The 20,187-nt window shown below is 46.7% G+C and overlaps 1 protein-coding gene across 1 annotated transcript in view; it reads left to right on the forward strand.

The window, feature by feature from the left end:
- AHNAK (AHNAK nucleoprotein) overlaps positions 1–20,187 on the forward strand; it is a 39,125-nt gene that overhangs the window by 12,987 nt on the left and 5,951 nt on the right. The window contains 8 exon segments of the mRNA XM_050960698.1: positions 3,550–3,631; positions 4,347–4,497; positions 5,862–6,049; positions 6,646–11,725; positions 11,888–16,014; positions 16,297–18,634; positions 18,695–19,321; positions 19,544–20,128. Of these exon segments, the coding sequence (XP_050816655.1) occupies positions 4,347–4,497; positions 5,862–6,049; positions 6,646–11,725; positions 11,888–16,014; positions 16,297–18,634; positions 18,695–19,321; positions 19,544–20,128 (13,096 nt within the window). The 5' untranslated portion in view covers positions 3,550–3,631.

Below are 20,187 nucleotides of genomic sequence, written 5' to 3' on the forward strand. Positions count from 1 at the left end.
GCACCCTGCATGAACCTGCAGGACAGTAGAGCCATCAGGCTGCTTAGTGAGAGCCTTTCTGGGGCTCTAGCCCAGTGCTTCTCAAAGCTGGTCTGCCGCTTGTTCAGGAAAAGCCCCTGGCGGGGCGGGGCGGGCCCCGGTTTGTTTACCTGCCGCGTCCGCAGATTTGGCCAATTGTGGCTCCCACTGGCCGTGGTTTGCTGCTCCAGGCCAATGGGGGCTGCGGGAAGGGTGGCCAGCACATCCCGCAGCCCATGCCACTTCCCGCAGCCCCCATTAGCCTGGAGCGGCAAACCACGGCCAGTGGGAGCCGCAATCAGCCGAACCTGCGGACGTGGCAGGTAAACAAACCGGCTTGGCCCACCAGGGGCTTTCCCTGAACAAGCAGCGACCTGGCTTTGAGAAGCACTGGGCTAGAACACCATCTCACGCATGGCCCAGGGACCAGCCAATGTGCCAGGCCTGGCCAGCCGTAGTTTTTTCCTGCCATCTTTGGGCTCTGGAGGGAAGAGGGAATGGTGCAGGTGACTCTGATTTACAGCATGATCCTGAGAACAGACACTGGCTCCATGGCTCCTCCCAGAGCAGACTGGTTTGCATTTCAGCAGGGCTCCTGGGTGGGTGCTTTGCTGCATGGTCAGAACTCCAGTAGAAAGCTTGTACCAGATCTGAGCACCTTACGGTGCAGAGCAGCATAGCCTGTGAACAGCCGTGCAGCTGCCCCGGAGTAAGGTGGTGCACAGCGGAAGGGTGACAGAATGGGATGACGTATAGCGATGGAGGCACGGGTGGGTGTGCACACACCTTGCCATTGCACAGGTGGGTGTGGGTGAGTGCGTGTGCACATGCCATTCTTGTTACAAAGGGAGCCTGACACATAAATTGTGTGTGACTGACTAAAAATTTTTTTATTTACTATTTTCCTGCAACAAGGCTATGGATTTGCAAAGACAACTCACCTCCCCAGGTGTTTGAGATAGTGGAGGACTCACCTGGTTTGAGTTTTAAGCCAGGGAGGCTTAATCTGCCTGACAACATCTCATTAACTTTTCTTTAAATTATTGTTTTAAAAATGTGTAAATGCTGGAATGGCGAGTGGTGCCACTGTTCCCCCTGCACTGGGCTGCCCTTCTCCTGGCTTGGAGAGTACATTGACAGTATATCTGGACTGGAGACCTAGGGACTGGTCTGGGGAGCTGGGAGGGACTCAGGTTTAAGCAGTTGTTTTAGAAAGCTGTCCAGTGGCTCTGAATATTACCTGTGATGCTCCCAGACCCAGCTGGCCAGTGCCCCTGGCTGGCAAGGGTGGTGTGGCAGATAAAGGAGAGGGGCAATCAGGGTTACATCAGACGATGTGTTGCACAGGTGCTGCTATTCCTTTCCCTAGTGATGTTTTTGAACACTCCATGTTCAGATCTGTGGTCTTCAGGATGGTGGGTTTTGTTTTAAGCACAAATGCAGGTTAATCCCCAGACAGCTCTGTGCCTTGGTGACACAGACTGACTGCCACTGATGGTCATTTAGGAGCTGTGGACTTACAGGGAAACACTTTGGACCCACTTCTTTGCAGCTTGGGCAGTGGTTTCCACCAATGCAAAGTTCTACCAGCCCTGCAGATGGCAACAGGGGACTGGCGCATCTAGCCCGTGGTATCTAGGGCTCCGAGCTGGAGAGATGCTGAGCCTTGGCCTCTCCAGCGGAGTTCAAGGGGAGGGAGGAGTGCAGTGTCCCAACAGGCTGAACACTGGGACAGGTGGTTGGAGGCAGCACCCAACATCATGGATCTGAGAGCAGATTCTGTGGTAGCCGATCTCCCTTCGCATTGTTATTAACATAATTGCCTCTCTTCAGATTCTAAGCAAAACGTCTGGGCTGCCTTTGGCTTACTCAATTCCACAATCTCCTTTAGATTTGCATCTTGGCAGCTCTCCTGGTGGGAAGTCCCCACTTTAGCCTTGCATGCTCCCCAGGCAGCCCTGAGCACCAGTTCTCCGACTTCATGATTGCTTCCATTGATTTCTGAGCTCTGCAGCAACCGTTCATAGATTTTAAAGCCAGAAGAGGCTGTGGTCTGTAGGTTGCACCCCACTCCGGAGCACATTCCCTTCATTGTGTTGTGCTTCTGGTTGCAATTTTGGCTCCGAATTCAGACACCTTTGATTCTGCAAGAGCTGACGCAGCATTGAGTGCTCAGTCCGTCAGGCCAGGGGCGGCTCCAGGCCCCAGCACGCCAACCGCGTGCTTGGGGCGGCAAGCCGCGGGGGGCGCCCTGCAGGCGCCGCAAGCACAGCAGGCAGGCTGCCTTCGGCGGCTTGCCTGTGGAGGGTCCGCTGGTCCTGGGGCTTCAGAGGTCCTCCCGCAGGCGTGCCTGCGGAGGGTCTGCTGGTCCTGCAGGAGGTCCGCCGAAGCCGCGGGACCAGCGGACCCTCCGCAGGCAAGCGCGGAAGGCAGCCTGCCTGCTGTGCTTGGCGCAGCAAAATTCCTAGAGCCGCCCCTGCCTCAGGCTTGGGTTCCCTGTAGTGCTTCCAGCCTGGGACCCGTGCTTGCTGGAAACGGGAACGTTTCTTTGCCTTGCTAGCTGGGGAAGAGGAAAGGTGGGGCAGCTGGCGTGGGTGTTGCCGACAAACACGTCAGGCAGAATTAGCAAAGGCACAGCGCCCCCTGCTGGTGAGAATCCCATGGGCAGCCGGGCCCAAGCAACCCTCGCCCCCGCCCTCAACTTGGTACATCAGGTCTCTTTCCTCGCCCCTAGTTAACCCCTTCCTGCTCAGCAAAGCTCTGACCAAAGAGTGGTTTTGTAGACCATGGTGGTGGAGGTGTCCAGCTATTCCCATTGCCCTGATTAGGAACAATTCATTCGAAGAAACCTTTTCTTTTACTGAGCTCCTTGGTGCTGGCCATGCACCACAATCCCTGCTCTCCGCCCGGGCTCTCACGTTGTCTGGCATGTGCCATTCTTCACATACTGCACTCTGTGCTGGGAAGCTCTGTCTGCAGCGTGGTGCACAGGCATGCAGGCAGGGGCTGGTCTCAGGAATTTGGGGTGAGGTTCTGTGGGCAGAGTTAAAGTCTCCAGAAAACCTTAACTTTGTATTTCCTGCCTGTCCAAGTGTTGGGGTTTGTTTAAAGTTTCACCGTGATGCATATCTCCTGGCTTTGCATCTCTCCTTTTTTTGTTAAAAAACACCTCAGTGTTCTTTTAGGGTGAAATCCATTAAAGTCAAAGGCAAAACTCCCACTGATTTCAGTGGGGCCAGGATTTCCCTCTCAAAGTTTATTTTCACTTTATGAACATTACCAATTTTAAACAATGCTATTTAGCTCTTATGTACAGCTTTTCAAATTGTTCCCCATTGAAGCAATTAAACCTCAGTGTCTTCTGTGTTGGATTGTTTTCTGTAACAGCACAAGTAGTTCAGATACCAGTGTCTTTTTTTGTTAGATCCTACAACTGTCTTACTGGCTCATCCCAGAATGGACCAGAAAAAGCTAAATGTAAAAAACATCCAAACAGGTGGTTTATTAAGAACTCTTTGAATTTTCTGCTAGGCTGGGAAGTTGATACCGAAGGTCAGCAAGTGAAGAGAGGAATTCCTGGGGCGGTTCCAGCCAGGACCAAAGTCCCAACAAGGTCAGTCAAACAGGATCGATCCATTCATCCCTGAAACAATAAAACATGCTTGATTCTTGCTCTCTCTGCTGCACCTCCCACAATATCCGTGCGGGGTGAACTCCAGCCGGTGCAGAAGGCCAGCACTAAGCTTGTGCAAGCACTTACATCCCCATCATCCAAGCTCTCCGCATAGGGATGACTCACCTCTCCAATTTATGCTTTGTGGTTTAGGGGCATTGAGACTGTGCCCAGCCCATGTCCATCCAGACTGTCAGCTTTCAAAGCTAAACTATAGAGATAAACACAGAGGCCTGAGACTGCTCTGGTCTAGCCCCCTTGCTTTGACTCCTGGAGTTCAGTGGGGCTGCACTCCAGTAACTGAAGACAGAACTGGGCCCAAAGATTATACCTTTGGCCTGTAAACTTTTCTGTCCATGTTGTTTTAAGAATGTAAGAACGGCCATACTGGGTCAGACCAATGGTCCATCTAGTCCCGTTTCCTGTCTTCTGATAGTGGCCAGTGCCAGATGCTTCAAAGGGAATGAACAGAACAGGGCAATTATCAAGTGATCCATCCCCCGTTGTCCAGTCCTAGCATTTGGCAGTCAGAGGTTTAGGGATACCCAGAACATGGGGTTGCACACCAGATCCTGGCTAATAGCCATTGATGGCCTATCCTCCATAAACTTAACTCGTTCTTTTTTGAACTCAGTTCTACTTTTGTTTCATTTAGATGGAGAAGGAAGAGGAGGAAACACGGGAGATCCTGCTCCCCAATTGGAAAGGAAGCGGTTCTCACGGAATCACCATTGACCAGACGGAAGATGGGGTCTTTGTGAAGCAGGTGGTGCAGACTTCCCCTGCTGCCAGAACTGTGAAGGAAGGTGAGTGCAGCGCACCAGCCCGGAAACAACATGTGTTGTTGTGGGAGGCTGGTGGTGGGGTTGTGCTGGTTTATCACTTTGGGGAGAGAATGAGGATTATGGGAAATTCTGGCTCCGCTTCCCTTGTTCCTTTGCAACCCTTTTATCATAATTCTCTCTGCTGCTGCTTCTGTGGCTTTAAGGCCCCTGGCCCCCATGCTTGGGGCTCCTTGTCCTGATTCTTTGCTGATGGAGATCCTCTCTCCATCTTGCCTTGTCTGTTTGCCTCTTCCCTGGGGTGGGGCTTTTCCTGCCGCTCAGCTTCTCTCTCCGTCCTGTGCTGTGCGGGCAGCACAGCCCATATATTATGTGCATTAGGGTAGCACTTAGAGGCCCCTGTGTGCTGCACAGAAACACAGTGGGAGACAAGCCCTGACCCAGTGAACTCACAGTCTAAACAGACACAGGGTTAGGGTGACCAGATAGCAAGTGTGAAAAATTGGGATGGGGTGGAGGGTAATAGGAGACCATATAAAAAAAAGCCCCAAATATTGGGACTGTCCCTATAAAATCAGGACATCTGGTCATCCTATACAGGGTAGAAGGGGAAATAGAGGTACTGAGGGTGGGAAGAGACTGCCCAAGGACAGTGCCAGAGCTGAGAATAGAACCTAGGAGTCCTGGTTCCCAGTACTCCTTGCTCTAACCCACCAGACCACACAGTCCTCCTAGAACCAGGGATAGAACCCAGGAGTCCTGACTTCCCGTAGCCCCTGCTCAAACTGACTAGATCCTACTGCCCTCCCAGATCTGGGAATAGAAGCAAGGAGTCCTGGCTCCCAATGCCCCTTGCTCTAACCCACTAGACCTCACTGTTCTCTCCTAGGGGTCCTGTCTAGTGCTTTACCCATTGGAGAGTGCTGCCTCCACAGCATGTTTGGGGCCTGCTCCAAGGTGCTGACATTCTCCTTTCTTGCTGCAGAGCTGTCTCACTGACTCTCTATGCCTGGAGGCGGGGTTCAGTCACTGATGGCTCCATGTGATGCTGTGGGGGGCAGGGAGGAGCCCACAGAGACATGTGTGATAACAGGGGTGTGTGTCTTTCCTCCAGCCACCCTGGGAATGAAAAAGGGGCTCAGCAATACGGGGGCAGCAAGACCTTCCAGATTAACCCCTCTAGGTTCCTGCCAGCAGATCACAGCCACGAGCTGAGTGCTGGAAAGCATTTGGCAAAGTTGCCCCTTCTTAGGCTGCAATGCTATCAAAGAGACTTCTGATTATTTTAATCAGCCCTGTGTGTAACTGAGCGAGATTTGTTTATTGCTTGGGTCCTGGATTGCCAGTGCCATCAGCTTGGCTTCACTCCCTTCTTTCTGCGCCTGTAGGGGATCAGATTGTGAGCGCCACTATCTATTTCGACAACCTGCAGTCCGGAGAGGTCACGCAGCTGCTGAACAGCATGGGCCACCACACGGTGGGGCTGCGGCTGCAGCGAAAGGGGGACAAGTCTCCATTGCCGGGACAGTCATGGTCACACGATGTGTTCTCACCCAGGAGCCCAGAAGTTGTTCTGGTGAGTGAGAGAGTGATGCAAGCTCCCGGGGGAGTAGGGTGACCAGACAGCAAGTATGAAAAATTGGGATGGGGTGGGGGGTAATAGGAGCCTATATAAGAAAAAGACCCTAAAATCAGGACATCTGGTCACCCTACGGGGGAGGGAAAGCAGCCCAAGCATTCCTGCAAACTGCTCCATGTGGAGACCGGAGCAGATTTATTTCACTTCAGAACTCTGTCTGCCATCCCTTATGTCAGGAAATCCGCCAGGCCAGAGAGGGTATTGCAGAAAGATGAGAGCCTGGAGTCAGACACTGCAGAGATAGTCAGGGATGGGGACAGGCCAGGTATGCTGAATCAGCAATTCTGTCGGGCAGCAGCTCCTATGAATGTACAGCTGCTCATAGAAAAGAGCAGCAGGGCCCAGGGTGACTTGACCTTCTGTCATAGCAGCCTCCCTGAAGGAAGGAGATGCAAATTGCAGCCTTTCAGGAGGGAGTCAAGGCCAGTGATTATTACACACGTTACTTTACTGCCGCACTAGCCAATCTCCCTCTTCTTCTTCAAATCTCTCCTCACGGCACTCTGGTGTTAACCAATGTCTCTTATTTCCAGAGTGGGGATGATGAAGAGTACAGGAGAATATACACAACAAAAATTAAACCACGTCTGAAGGCGGAAGATGCAGCAGAAGCTGAACACACAGAAAGCAGAACCATTACCGTCACCAAAAAGGTCACAGCTTATACCGTAGATGTCACTGGACACGAGGGAGCAAGAGAGATTGACATCAGCAGCCCAGAATTTAAAGTTAAGATTCCAAGCCATCAAGTCACCCATATAACAACATCAGAAATGGAAAAAGGACCTGGAAAAACCGTGATCAAAATACCACAGGTGGATTTATCTGGGAAAACAGACTTCAGTATGGGTAGACCTAGTGGCATCTCATATTCTGGACCAACAGTCGAATCATCCACCAAAAGGCTGGACTTTGGTACCCCTGACGTGCACATGAAAGAGCCCAAGGTGGGCACTGAGATAAATGTCTCAGGACCTCAAGTCACAGGCGTTCACTTGAGAACCCAAACAGACTTTAAGCCAGCAGAAATTCAGGTTCCAGGTGTGGACGTTGTCAAATCGGTTAATGTTTCTGGCACTAGAGTCACAAGCCCAGAGGGCAGCTTGCCCAGAATCGATGCAAATGGACAGAGGGGAAACCTGGATGCAAATATTCATATTACTGGCCCTAAACTAAATGGAAAAATGGGTGTTTCAGGCATCGAGGTTAAAACTGAAGTTCCAGGAGGCAAACTGCCGCAATTTGATATTTCAGGCTCCAAGATAAGAAGTGATACAGAAGGTCCCAAAGTTGATGTATCATTTTCAAAAATCAAGGCTCCTTCAGTTGATATTTCTGGCCCTAAGATTCAAGGTGATATCAAAGCTCCAAGGGTGGACATTCCTCTTTCGAGCATCGAATGTGATATGCAGGACATTAAAGCTCCAGAAATTAACATTGAAAGCCCAGGAAAAATAAAAATGCCTGTAATGAAGATGCCTAAATTTGGCTTCTCACCTTCAGCTTCTGATACTGATGTTCGAGCACCACAGGCAGGTGTAGACATTTCTGTGCCAAAGATACAGGCTCCTCACCTGGATATCACAACTCCATCTGTTCATATGGAAGATCCAAAGGAAAAACTGAAATGTACAGTGCCTTCAGGGGAAGGTGCTAACATTGCAAAGCCACATGTGGGTGTGGCTCTCAAAGGACCTCAGTTGAAGGGAGTGGTGGAAGTGTCCTCTCCAACACTAGAAGGTCCCAGAGTTGGTGTCAAGGGTCCCAAGGTTGATCTTGCAGCTCCTGATGTTGATATTCAAAGTGATGAAGGAAAAATAAAATTGCCCTCAATGAAATTTCCTAAATTTACTGCATCAGGTTTCAAAGGGGAAGGCCCTGGTGTGGGTGTGACGCTTCCTAAGGGGGAGATTACTATTGCAGGCCCCAAGGTAGACATCAGCACACCAGATATAGGCACTGGAGGAGAATGGAAGGTCCCCAAATTTAGGAAGCCTGAATTAATTAGTCAGACACCAAAAATTTCTATGTCGGATGTGGACCTGAGTCTGAAAAGCCCTAGCCTGAAGGCAGATGTGGGTATTTCAGGGCCAAGGATCGAAGGGGATCTGAAAGGACCCACTGTGGACATTAAAGGCCCCAAACTAGACACTGAAGCTCCTGGCATTGACCTTGAAAGTCCTGAAGGTCAGTTGAAAGGGCCCAAGTTCTCAATGCCTTCTTGGAAAATGTCACCATCAAAAGTATCCATGCCGGATGTGGATGTGAATCTGAAAGGGCCTAAAGTGAAGGGAGACATGGATGTTTCCATCCCACAAATAGGAGGTGACTTGAAGGGACCTCAGATTGACATAAAAGGCCCCAAGCTAGATACAGATGCTCCTGACATTGACATCAAAGTGCCAGAAGGACACCTGACAGGTCCCAAATTTAAGATGCCTGAAATGCACATCAAGACCCCTAAAATCTCCATGCCAGACATCGACTTGAATCTGAAGGGTCCTAAGCTGAAAGGAGATGTGGATGTTTCAGTGCCAAAGCTGGAAGGGGAGTTGAAAGCTCCTGGCATTGACATTAAAGGTCCGAAAGTGGACATTGATGCGCCAGATGTAGATATTCACGGTCCAGATGGTAAACTGAAAATGCCTAAACTGAAAATGCCTAAATTCAGTGTGCCTGGGCTGCAAGGGGAGGGACCAGACGTGGATGTAACACTCCCAAAGGGGGAGCTGGATATTTCCGGTCCGAAGGTACAAATTGATGCTCCAGGTATGGACATTGAAGGACCCAAGGGAGAACTAAAAGGTCCTAAATATAAGATGCCTGAAATGCACATCAAGACACCAAAAATCTCCATGCCAGACATCGACTTGAATCTGAAGGGTCCTAAGCTGAAAGGAGATGTGGATGTTTCAGTGCCAAAGCTGGAAGGGGAGTTGAAAGCTCCTGGCATTGACATTAAAGGTCCGAAAGTGGACATTGATGCGCCAGATGTGGATATTCATGGCCCAGATGGTAAACTGAAAATGCCTAAACTGAAAATGCCAAAATTCAGCGTGCCTGGGCTGAAAGGGGAGGGACCAGACGTGGATGTAACACTTCCAAAGGGGGAGCTGGATATTTCTGGTCCGAAGGTACAAATTGATGCTCCAGGTTTGGACGTTGAAGGACCCAAGGGAGAACTAAAAGGTCCCAAATTTAAGATGCCTGAAATGCACATCAAGACACCAAAAATCTCCATGCCAGATGTGGACATGAATCTAAAAGCCCCCAAGCTGAAGGGAGATGTTGATATTTCAGGGCCAAGGATCGAAGGGGATCTGAAAGGACCCACTGTGGACATTAAAGGCCCCAAACTAGACACTGAAGCTCCTGGCATTGACCTTGAAAGTCCTGAAGGTCAGTTGAAAGGGCCCAAGTTCTCAATGCCTTCTTGGAAAATGTCACCATCAAAAGTATCCATGCCGGATGTGGATGTGAATCTGAAAGGGCCTAAAGTGAAGGGAGACATGGATGTTTCCATCCAACAAATAGGAGGTGACTTGAAGGGACCTCAGATTGACATAAAAGGCCCCAAGCTAGATATAGATGCTCCTGACATTGACATCAAAGTGCCAGAAGGACACCTGACAGGTCCCAAATTTAAGATGCCTGAAATGCACATCAAGACCCCTAAAATCTCCATGCCAGACATCGACTTGAATCTGAAGGGTCCTAAGCTGAAAGGAGATGTGGATGTTTCAGTGCCAAAGCTGGAAGGGGAGTTGAAAGCTCCTGGCATTGACATTAAAGGTCCGAAAGTGGACATTGATGCGCCAGATGTAGATATTCACGGTCCAGATGGTAAACTGAAAATGCCTAAACTGAAAATGCCTAAATTCAGTGTGCCTGGGCTGAAAGGGGAGGGACCAGACGTGGATGTAACACTTCCAAAGGGGGAGCTGGATATTTCCGGTCCGAAGGTACAAATTGATGCTCCAGGTTTGGATGTTGAAGGACCCAAGGGAGAACTAAAAGGTCCCAAATTTAAGATGCCTGAAATGCACATCAAGACCCCTAAAATCTCCATGCCAGACATCGACTTGAATCTGAAGGGTCCTAAGCTGAAAGGAGATGTGGATGTTTCAGTGCCAAAGCTGGAAGGGGAGTTGAAAGCTCCTGGCATTGACATTAAAGGTCCGAAAGTGGACATTGATGCACCAGATGTGGATATTCATGGCCCAGAAGGTAAATTCAAAATGCCCAAATTCAAAATGCCCAAGTTTGGAATGCCTGGGTTAAAAGGGGAGGGACCAGATGTGGATGTAAGCCTTCCGAAAGGGGAGATTGAGCTCTCAGGTCCAAAAGTAGGCTTTGATGCTCCTGATTTGGATTTTGAAGGGCCAGAAGGAAAACTGAAAGGTCCCAAATTTAAGATGCCTGAAATGCACATCAAGGCACCCAAAATCTCCATGCCAGATGTTGATTTACACTTGAAAGGTCCTAAACTGAAGGGAGATGTAGATGTTGCTGTTCCGAAGATACAAGGTGATTTGAAAGGTCCTGAATTTGATCTTAAAAGCCCCAAAGTTGACATTGATGCACCAGTTGTGGATATTCATGGCCCAGATGGTAAACTCAAAATGCCTAAACTGAAAATGCCTAAATTTGGTGTACCTGGGCTGAAAGGGGAGGGACCAGATGTGGATATAGCACTTCCAAAGGGAGAGGTGGATATTTCTGGTCCCAAGATAGATATAGATGCTCCAGGTTTGAACATTGAAGGGCCTGAAGGACACCTGAAAGGTCCCAAATTTAAGATGCCTGAAATGCACATCAAGACCCCTAAAATCTCCATGCCAGACATTGACTTGAATCTGAAGGGCCCTAAGCTGAAGGGAGATGTGGATGTTTCTGTTCCAAAGCTGGAAGGGGAATTGAAAGCTCCTGGAATTGACATTAAAGGCCCCAAAATGGATATTGATACACCAGATGTGGATATTCACGGCCCAGACAGTAAACTGAAAATGCCTAAACTGAAAATGCCTAAATTTGGTGTACCTGGGCTGAAAGGAGAGGGACCAGACATGGATATAACATTTCCAAAAGGGGATGTGGATATTTCTGGTCCCAAAGTGAACATTGATACCCCAAGTTTAGACACTGAAGGGCCAGAAGGTAAAGTGAAAGGTCCAAAGTTTAAACTGCCTGAGCTAAATATTCAGACACCCAAAGTCTCCATGCCAGATGTGGACCTAGGTTTGAAGGCATCTAAACTCAAAGGAGATGTGGATATCTCTGTTCCAAAGATAGAAGGTGATTTGAAAGGACCCAGCATTGACGTTAAGGGGCCTCAAATTGATATTGAAGGTCCCCAAATGGATATTGACGTGCCTGATATGGACTTGGAATGTCCAGAAGGCAAACTGAAAGGCCCCAAATTTAGGATGCCTAAAATGAATATCAAGGCCCCTAAAATCTCCATGCCAGATGTTGATCTGAATCTAAAGGCACCTAAACTGAAAGGAGAGATGGATGTTTCTGTTCCAAAGATGGGAGGTGATTTTAAAGGACCCAGCATTGACATTAAGGGCCCCAAAGTTGACACTGATGTTCCTGATGTTGACCTTGAATGTCCAGAAGCCAAACTGAAAATGCCAAAAATGAAGTTTCCAAAGTTTGGCATGCCTAGCTTCAAAGGAGAGGGTCCTGACATGGATGTGAAACTCCCTAAGGGACAGGTGGATATTTGCGGTCCCAAAGTTGATATTGATGCTCCAGGTTTGGACATTGAAGGACCAGATGGAAACATAAAAGGTCCCAAATTTAAGATGCCTGAAATGCACATCAAGACCCCTAAAATCTCCATGCCAGACATTGACCTAAATTTGAAAGGTCCCAAACTAAAAGGAGACGTGGATGTTTCTATTCCAAAGCTAGAAGGTGATTTGAAAGGTCCTGATGTTGACATCAGTGCCCCCTCAATAGATATTAATGCACCAGATATTGAGCTGCAGGGTTCAGGTGGAAAACTGAAAATGCCCAAAATGAAGATGCCTCAATTTAATGTGTCAGGCACTAAACTTGAAGGACCTGATATAGATGTAAAAGTGCCAAAGGGAGAGGTTGATATTTCAGCTCCCAAGGTCGATATAGAGGCTCCAGAGCTGGACCTTGAAGGCCCAGAAGGCAAATGGAAAGGACCTAAATTTAAAATGCCTAAATTGAATATTAAAGCACCTAAAATCTCCATGCCGGATGTAGACTTGAATCTCAAGGCACCGAAAATGAAGGGGGAGATGGATGTTACTGTTCCAAAGATAGAAGGTGATTTGACAGGACCTGAAATTGATATTAAAGGGCCAAAATTAGACATTGAGGCACTTGATATGGATCTTGAGTGTCCTGAAGGAAAACTGAAAGGGACAAAATTCTCAATGCCTTCTTGGAAAATGTCACCATCAAAAATATCCATGCCAGATGTGGACTTAAATTTGAAAGGGCCCAAACTGAAGGGAGACTTGGATGTTTCTGTCCCAAAGATAGAAGGTGACTTGAAAGGACCTGAGATTGACATGAAAGGCCCCAAATTGGATGTTGATGCACCGGACATCGGCATTGATGGGCCAGAAGGAAAAATGAAAGGTCCCAAATTTAAAATGCCTGAAATGCACATCAAGGCCCCAAAAATCTCTGTTCCTGATGTAGACCTGAATTTAAAAGCCCCTAAAATAAAAGGGGAAGTTGATATCTCAGCTCCTAAATTTGAAGGAAATTTGAAAGGTCCTGATTTTGATATCAAAGGTCCCAAGGTTGATATTGATGCACCAGATGTGGATATTCATGGCCCAGATGGTAAATTCAGAATGCCCAAATTCAAAATGCCCAAATTCAGCATGCCTGGGTTCAAAGGAGAGGGACCAGAGGTGGATGTGAAGCTTCCAAAAGGGGAGATGGATATTTCCGGTCCCAAGATAGACATTGATGCTCCGCAGTTGGACGTTGAAGGTCCTGAAGGAAGGCTGAAAGGTCCTAAATTTAAGATGCCTGAAATGCACATCAAGGCGCCTAAAATCTCCATGCCAGACATTGATTTGAATGTGAAAGGTCCTAAATTGAAGGGGGATGTGGATGTTTCTGTTCCAAACCTGGAAGGTGACTTGAGGGGGCCTGAATTTAATCTCCAAGGCCCCAAAGTTGACATTGATGCACCAGATATGGATATTCACGGCCCAGAGGGTAAACTCAAAATGCCTAAATTCAAAATGCCCAAATTTGGCATGCCTGGGTTCAAAGGGGAAGGCCCGGATGTGGATGTAAAACTTCCGAAGGGGAACGTGGATATTTCTGGGCCCACAGTAGACGTAGATGCCCCAGATTTGAACATTGAAGGTCCAGAGGGAAAGCTGAAAGGTCCCAAATTTAAGATGCCTGACATGCATGTCAAGGCACCTAAAATCTCCATGCCAGATTTTGATTTGAACCTGAAAGGACCTAAAGTGAAGGGGGATGTGGATGTTTCTGTACCAAAGCTAGAAGGGGATTTGAAAGGGCCTGAGTTTGATATCAAAGGTCCCAAAGTGGACATTGATGCTCCAGATCTTGCTATTGAAGGTCCCGAAGGAAAATGGAAAGGCCCCAAATTTAAGATGCCTGAAATGCACATCAAGGCACCTAAAATCTCCATGCCTGACGTCGACTTTAATTTGAAAGGCCCTAAAGTGAAGGGGGATGTGGATGTTTCTGTACCAAAGATAGAAGGGGATTTGAAAGGGCCTGAGGTTGATATCAGAGGCCCTAAACTGGATGTTGATGTTCCTGAGGTTGACCTGCAGGGACCAGAGGGAGGATGGAAAGGTCCTAAATTTAAGATGCCTGAGATGCACATTAAGGCACCTAAAATCTCCATGCCAGACATTGACTTGAATTTGAAAGGCCCTAAAGTGAAGGGAGATGTGGATGTTTCTGTTCCAAAGATTGAGGGTGATTTGAAAGGTCCTGAAGTTGATCTTAAAGGCCCCAAAGTTGACATTGACGCACCAGATATGGATCTTCATGGCCCAGAAGGTAAATTTAAAATGCCTAAGTTCAAAATGCCCAAGTTTGGAATGCCTGGGTTAAAAGGGGAGGGACCAGACGTGGATGTAAGCCTTCCGAAAGGGGAGATTGATCTCTCAGGTCCAAAAGTAGACATTGATGCTCCTGATTTGGATATTGAAGGGCCAGAAGGACACCTGAAAGGTCCCAAATTTAAGATGCCTGAAATGCACATCAAGGCACCTAAAATCTCCATGCCAGATGTCGATTTGAATTTGAAAGGCCCCAAAGTGAAGGGAGATGTGGATGTTTCTGTTCCAAAGATTGAGGGTGATTTGAAAGGTCCTGAAGTTGATCTTAAAGGCCCCAAAGCTGACATTGACGCACCAGATATGGATCTTCATGGCCCAGAAGGTAAATTTAAAATGCCTAAATTCAAAATGCCCAAATTCAGCATGCCTGGGTTCAAAGGAGAGGGACCAGAGGTGGATGTAAAGCTTCCAAAAGGGGAGATGGATATTTCTGGTCCCAAGATAGACACTGATGCTCCAGAGTTGGATATTGAAGGTCCTGAAGGAAGGCTGAAAGGACCCAAATTTAAAATGCCTGAAATGCACATCAAAGCACCAAAAATCTCCATGCCAGACATTGACTTAAACTTAAAAGGTCCCAAAATGAAAGGAGATGTAGATGTTTCTCTTCCAAAGCTAGAAGGTGACTTGAAGGGTCCTGAATTTCATCTCCAAGGCCCCAAAGTTGACATTGATGCACCAGACATGGATGTTCATGGCCCAGAGGGTAAATTCAAAATGCCTAAATTCAAAATGCCCAAGTTTGGAATGCCTGGGTTCAAAGGGGAGGGACCAGACTTGGATGTAAGCCTTCCAAAAGAGGAGATTGATCTCTCAGGTCCAAAAGTAGACATTGATGCTCCTGATTTGGAAATTGAAGGTCCAGATGGGAAATGGAAAGGTCCTAAATTTAAGATGCCTGAAATGCACATAAAGGCACCCAAAATCTCCATGCCAGATGTTGATTTACACTTGAAAAGCCCTAATGTGAAGGGAGATGTGGATGTGTCAGTTCCAAATATTGAGGGTGATTTGAAGGGGCCTGAGTTTGATATTAAAGGCCCCAAAGTTGACATTGATGCACCAGACATGGATATTCATGGCCCAGAAGCTAAACTCAAAATGCCTAAATTCAAAATGCCTAAATTTGGCATGCCTGGGTTCAAAGGGGAGGGCCCCGATGTGGATATAAAACTTCCTAAGGGAGAAGTGGATATTTCTGGGCCAAAGGTAGACATAGATACCCCAGATTTGAACATTGAAGGTCCAGAGGGAAAGCTGAAAGGTCCCAAATTTAAGATGCCTGAAATGCATGTCAATGTTCCTAAAATCTCCATGCCAGACATTGATTTGAATTTGAAAGGTCCTAAATTGAAGGGGGATGTGGATGTTTCTGTACCAAAACTAGAAGGGGATTTGAAAGGGCCCGAGTTTGATATCAAGGGTCCCAAAATGGACATAGACGCCCCTGATGTGGAGATTGAAGGTCCAGATGGGAAATGGAAAGGCCCCAAATTTAAGATGCCTGACATGCATTTTAAAGCACCTAAAATCTCCATGCCAGACGTTGACTTTAATTTGAAAGGTCCTAAAGTGAAGGGGGATGTGGATGTTTCTGTTCCAAAACTAGAAGGGGATTTGAAAGGCCCTGAGGTTGATATCAGAGGCCCTAAATTGGATGTTGATGTTCCTGATGTTGACATAGAGGGACCAGAGGGAAAGCTGAAAGGCCCTAAATTTAAAATGCCTGAAATGCACATCAAGGCACCTAAAATCTCCATGCCAGATTTTGATTTGAACCTGAAAGGACCTAAAGTGAAGGGGGATGTGGATGTTTCTGTACCAAAGCTAGAAGGGGATTTGAAAGGGCCTGAGTTTGATATCAAAGGTCCCAAAGTGGACATTGATGCTCCAGATCTTGCTATTGAAGGTCCCGAAGGAAAATGGAAAGGCCCCAAATTTAAGATGCCTGAAATGCACATCAAGGCACCTAAAATCTCCATGCCAGACATCGACTTTAATTTGAAAGGCCCTAAAGTGAAGGGGGATATGGATGTTTCTGTTCCAAAACTAGAAGGGGAATTGAAAGGGCCTGAGGTTGATATTAAAGGGCCTAAATTGGATATAGATGCCCTGGATGTGGAGATTGAAGGCCCTGATGGGAAATGGAAAGGTCCTAAATTTAAGATGCCTGAGATGCACATCAAGGCACCTAAAATCTCCATGCCAGATGTCGATTTGAATTTGAAAGGCCCCAAAGTGAAGGGAGATGTGGATGTTTCTGTTCCAAAGATTGAAGGTGATTTGAAGGGGCCTGAGTTTGACATCAAAGGCCCTAAGATTGACCTTGATGCACCAGATGTGAATCTTCACGGCCCAGAGGGTAAACTCAAAATGCCTAAATTCAAAATGCCCAAATTTGGAATACCTGGGTTAAAAGGGGAGGGACCAGATGTGGATGTAAGCCTTCCGAAAGGGGAGATTGATCTCTCAGGGCCAAAAGTAGACATTGATGCTCCTGATTTGGATTTTGAAGGGCCAGAAGGAAAACTGAAAGGTCCCAAATTTAAGATGCCTGAAATGCACATCAAGGCACCTAAAATCTCCATGCCAGATGTTGATTTACACTTGAAAGGTCCTAAACTGAAGGGAGATGTGGATGTGTCTGTTCCAAAGATTGAGGGTGACTTGAAGGGGCCTGAGTTTGACATCAAGGGCCCTAAAATTGATCTTGATGCACCAGATGTGGATCTTCATGGCCCAGAGGGTAAACTCAAAATGCCTAAATTCAAAATGCCCAAATTTGGAATGCCTGGATTCAAAGGGGAGGGACCAGACGTGGATGTAAACCTTCCGAAAGGGGAGATTGATCTCTCAGGTCCAAAGGTAGACATTGATCCTCCTGATTTGGAAATTGAGGGGCCAGAAGGAAAACTGAAAGGTCCTAAATTTAAGAAGCCTGAAATGCATTTTAACGTTCCTAAAATTTCCATGCCAGATATCGATTTAAATTTGAAAGGCCCTAAACTGAAGGGAGATGTGGATGTTTCTCTTCCTAAAGTAGGTGGTGATTTGAAAGGTCCCAAAGTTGAAGTCAAAGGACCAGATATTGATCTTGAGGCTCCAAAACTTGATATTGAAGGAAAGACAAAAAAATCAAGATTTAAACTTCCTAAATTTAGTTTTTCTGGCCCTAAAGTTCAAAGCCCTGATGTGGATGTGAAACTTAAGAAATCTGATATTGATATTTCTGGACCAAAGGTGGATGTGAGTGCTCCAGATGTGGACATTCAGGGGAAAGCAAAAGGATCTAAATTTAAAATGCCTTTTCTAAGTATTTCATCACCTAAAGTGTCAATGCCAGATGTGGAGTTAAATCTGAAAGGGCCAAAACTGAAAGGAGACCTAGATGTTTCTGGCCCAAAGCTAGAAGGGGATTTAAAAGGGCCTGAAGTTGACCTCAAAAGTCCCCAAATAGACATCAGTGCACCAGACGTTGATATTCATGGCCCAGAGGGTAAACTCAAAATGCCAAAATTGAAAATGCCTAAATTTGGAACACCTGGGTTGAAAGGAGAGGGACCAGATATGGATGTAAAATTTCCAAAAGGGGAGGTGGATGTTTCAGGTCCCAAGATAGACATTGATACTCCAGATTTGGAAATAGAAGCTCCTGATGGAAAAGTGAAAGGCCCCAAATTTAAGATGCCTGAAATGCATTTCAATGTTCCTAAAATCTCAATGCCAGACATTGATTTGAATTTGAAAGGCCCTAAATTGAAGGGAGATGTGGATGTGTCTGTACCAAAACTAGAAGGGGATTTGAAAGGCCCTGAAGTCGATATCAAAGGCCCTAAAGTGGATATAGATGTCCCTGATGTGGAGATTGAAGGCCCAGAAGGCAAGTGGAAAGGTCCCAAATTTAAAATGCCTGATATGCATTTTAAAGCACCTAAAATCTCCATGCCAGATTTTGATTTGAACCTGAAAGGGCCTAAAGTGAAGGGGGATATGGATGTTTCTGTTCCAAAATTAGAAGGTGACTTGAAAGGTCCTGAAGTTGATATCAAAGGCCCTAAAGTGGATATAGATGTCCCTGATGTGGAGATTGAAGGACCAGAAGGAAAATGGAAAGGTCCCAAATTTAAAATGCCTGACATGCATTTTAAAGCACCTAAAATCTCCATGCCAGACTTTGATTTGAACCTGAGAGGCCCTAAAGTGAAGGGGGATGTGGATGTTTCCATACCAGATTTTGAAGGTGATATGAAAGGCCCAGAAGTTGATATCAAAGGTCCCAAATTGGACATAAATGCTCCAGATCTTGACATTGAGGGTCCAGAGGGAAAACTGAAAGGCCCCAAATTTAAGATGCCAGAAATGCATTTCGATGTTCCTAAAATCTCCATGCCAGACATTGATTTGAATTTGAAAGGTCCTAAACTGAAGGGGGATGTGGATGTTTCTGTACCAAAATTAGAAGGGGATTTGAAAGGCCCAGAAGTTGATATCAAAGGTCCCAAAGTGGACATAGACGCCCCTGATGTGGAGATTGAAGGTCCAGATGGGAAATGGAAAGGCCCCAAATTCAAGATGCCTGACATGCATTTTAAAGCACCTAAGATCTCCATGCCAGACTTTGATTTGAATTTGAAGAGTCCTAAAATCCAGGGGGATGTGGATGTTTCTGGCCCTAAACTGGAAGGGGATTTGAAAGGTCCTGATTTTGATATCAAAGCCCCCAAAGTTGACATTGATGCACCAGATGTGGATATTCATGGCCCAGAGGGTAAACTCAAAATGCCCAAATTCAAAATGCCCAAGTTTGGCATGCCTGGATTCAAAGGGGAGGGACCAGACGTGGATGTAAGCCTTCCAAAAGGGGAGATTGATCTCTCAGGTCCAAAAGTAGACATTGATGCTCCTGATTTGGATTTTGAAGGGCCAGAAGGAAAACTGAAAGGTCCCAAATTTAAGATGCCTGACATGCATTTCAATGTTCCTAAAATCTCCATGCCAGACATTGATTTGAATTTGAAAGGTCCTAAACTGAAGGGGGATGTGGATGTTTCTGTACCAAAATTAGAAGGGGATTTGAAAGGCCCAGAAGTTGATATCAAAGGTCCCAAAGTGGACATAGACGCCCCTGATGTGGAGATTGAAGGTCCAGATGGGAAATGGAAAGGCCCCAAATTCAAGATGCCTGACATGCATTTTAAAGCACCTAAAATCTCCATGCCAGACTTTGATTTGAATTTGAAGGGTCCTAAAATCAAGGGGGATGTGGATGTTTCTGGCCCTAAACTGGAAGGGGATTTGAAAGGTCCTGATTTTGATATCAAAGGCCCCAAAGTTGACATTGATGCACCAGATGTGGATATTCATGGCCCAGAGGGTAAACTCAAAATGCCCAAATTCAAAATGCCCAAGTTTGGCATGCCTGGATTCAAAGGGGAGGGACCAGACGTGGATGTAAGCCTTCCAAAAGGGGAGATTGATCTCTCAGGTCCAAAAGTAGACATTGATGCTCCTGATATGGATTTTGAAGGGCCAGAAGGAAAACTGAAAGGTCCCAAATTTAAGATGCCTGACATGCATTTCAATGTTCCTAAAATCTCCATGCCAGACATTGATTTGAATTTGAAAGGTCCTAAACTGAAGGGGGATGTGGATGTTTCTGTACCAAAATTAGAAGGGGATTTGAAAGGCCCAGAAGTTGATATCAAAGGTCCCAAAGTGGACATAGACGCCCCTGATGTGGAGATTGAAGGTCCAGAGGGGAAATGGAAAGGCCCCAAATTTAAGATGCCTGACATGCATTTTAAAGCACCTAAGATCTCCATGCCAGACTTTGATTTGAATTTGAAGGGTCCTAAAATCAAGGGGGATGTGGATGTTTCTGGCCCTAAACTGGAAGGGGATTTGAAAGGTCCTGATTTTGATATCAAAGCCCCCAAAGTTGACATTGATGCACCAGATGTGGATATT

The sequence above is a fragment of the Gopherus flavomarginatus genome, chromosome 6 (assembly GCF_025201925.1).
Source record: "Gopherus flavomarginatus isolate rGopFla2 chromosome 6, rGopFla2.mat.asm, whole genome shotgun sequence".
NCBI lineage: Eukaryota > Metazoa > Chordata > Testudines > Testudinidae > Gopherus > Gopherus flavomarginatus.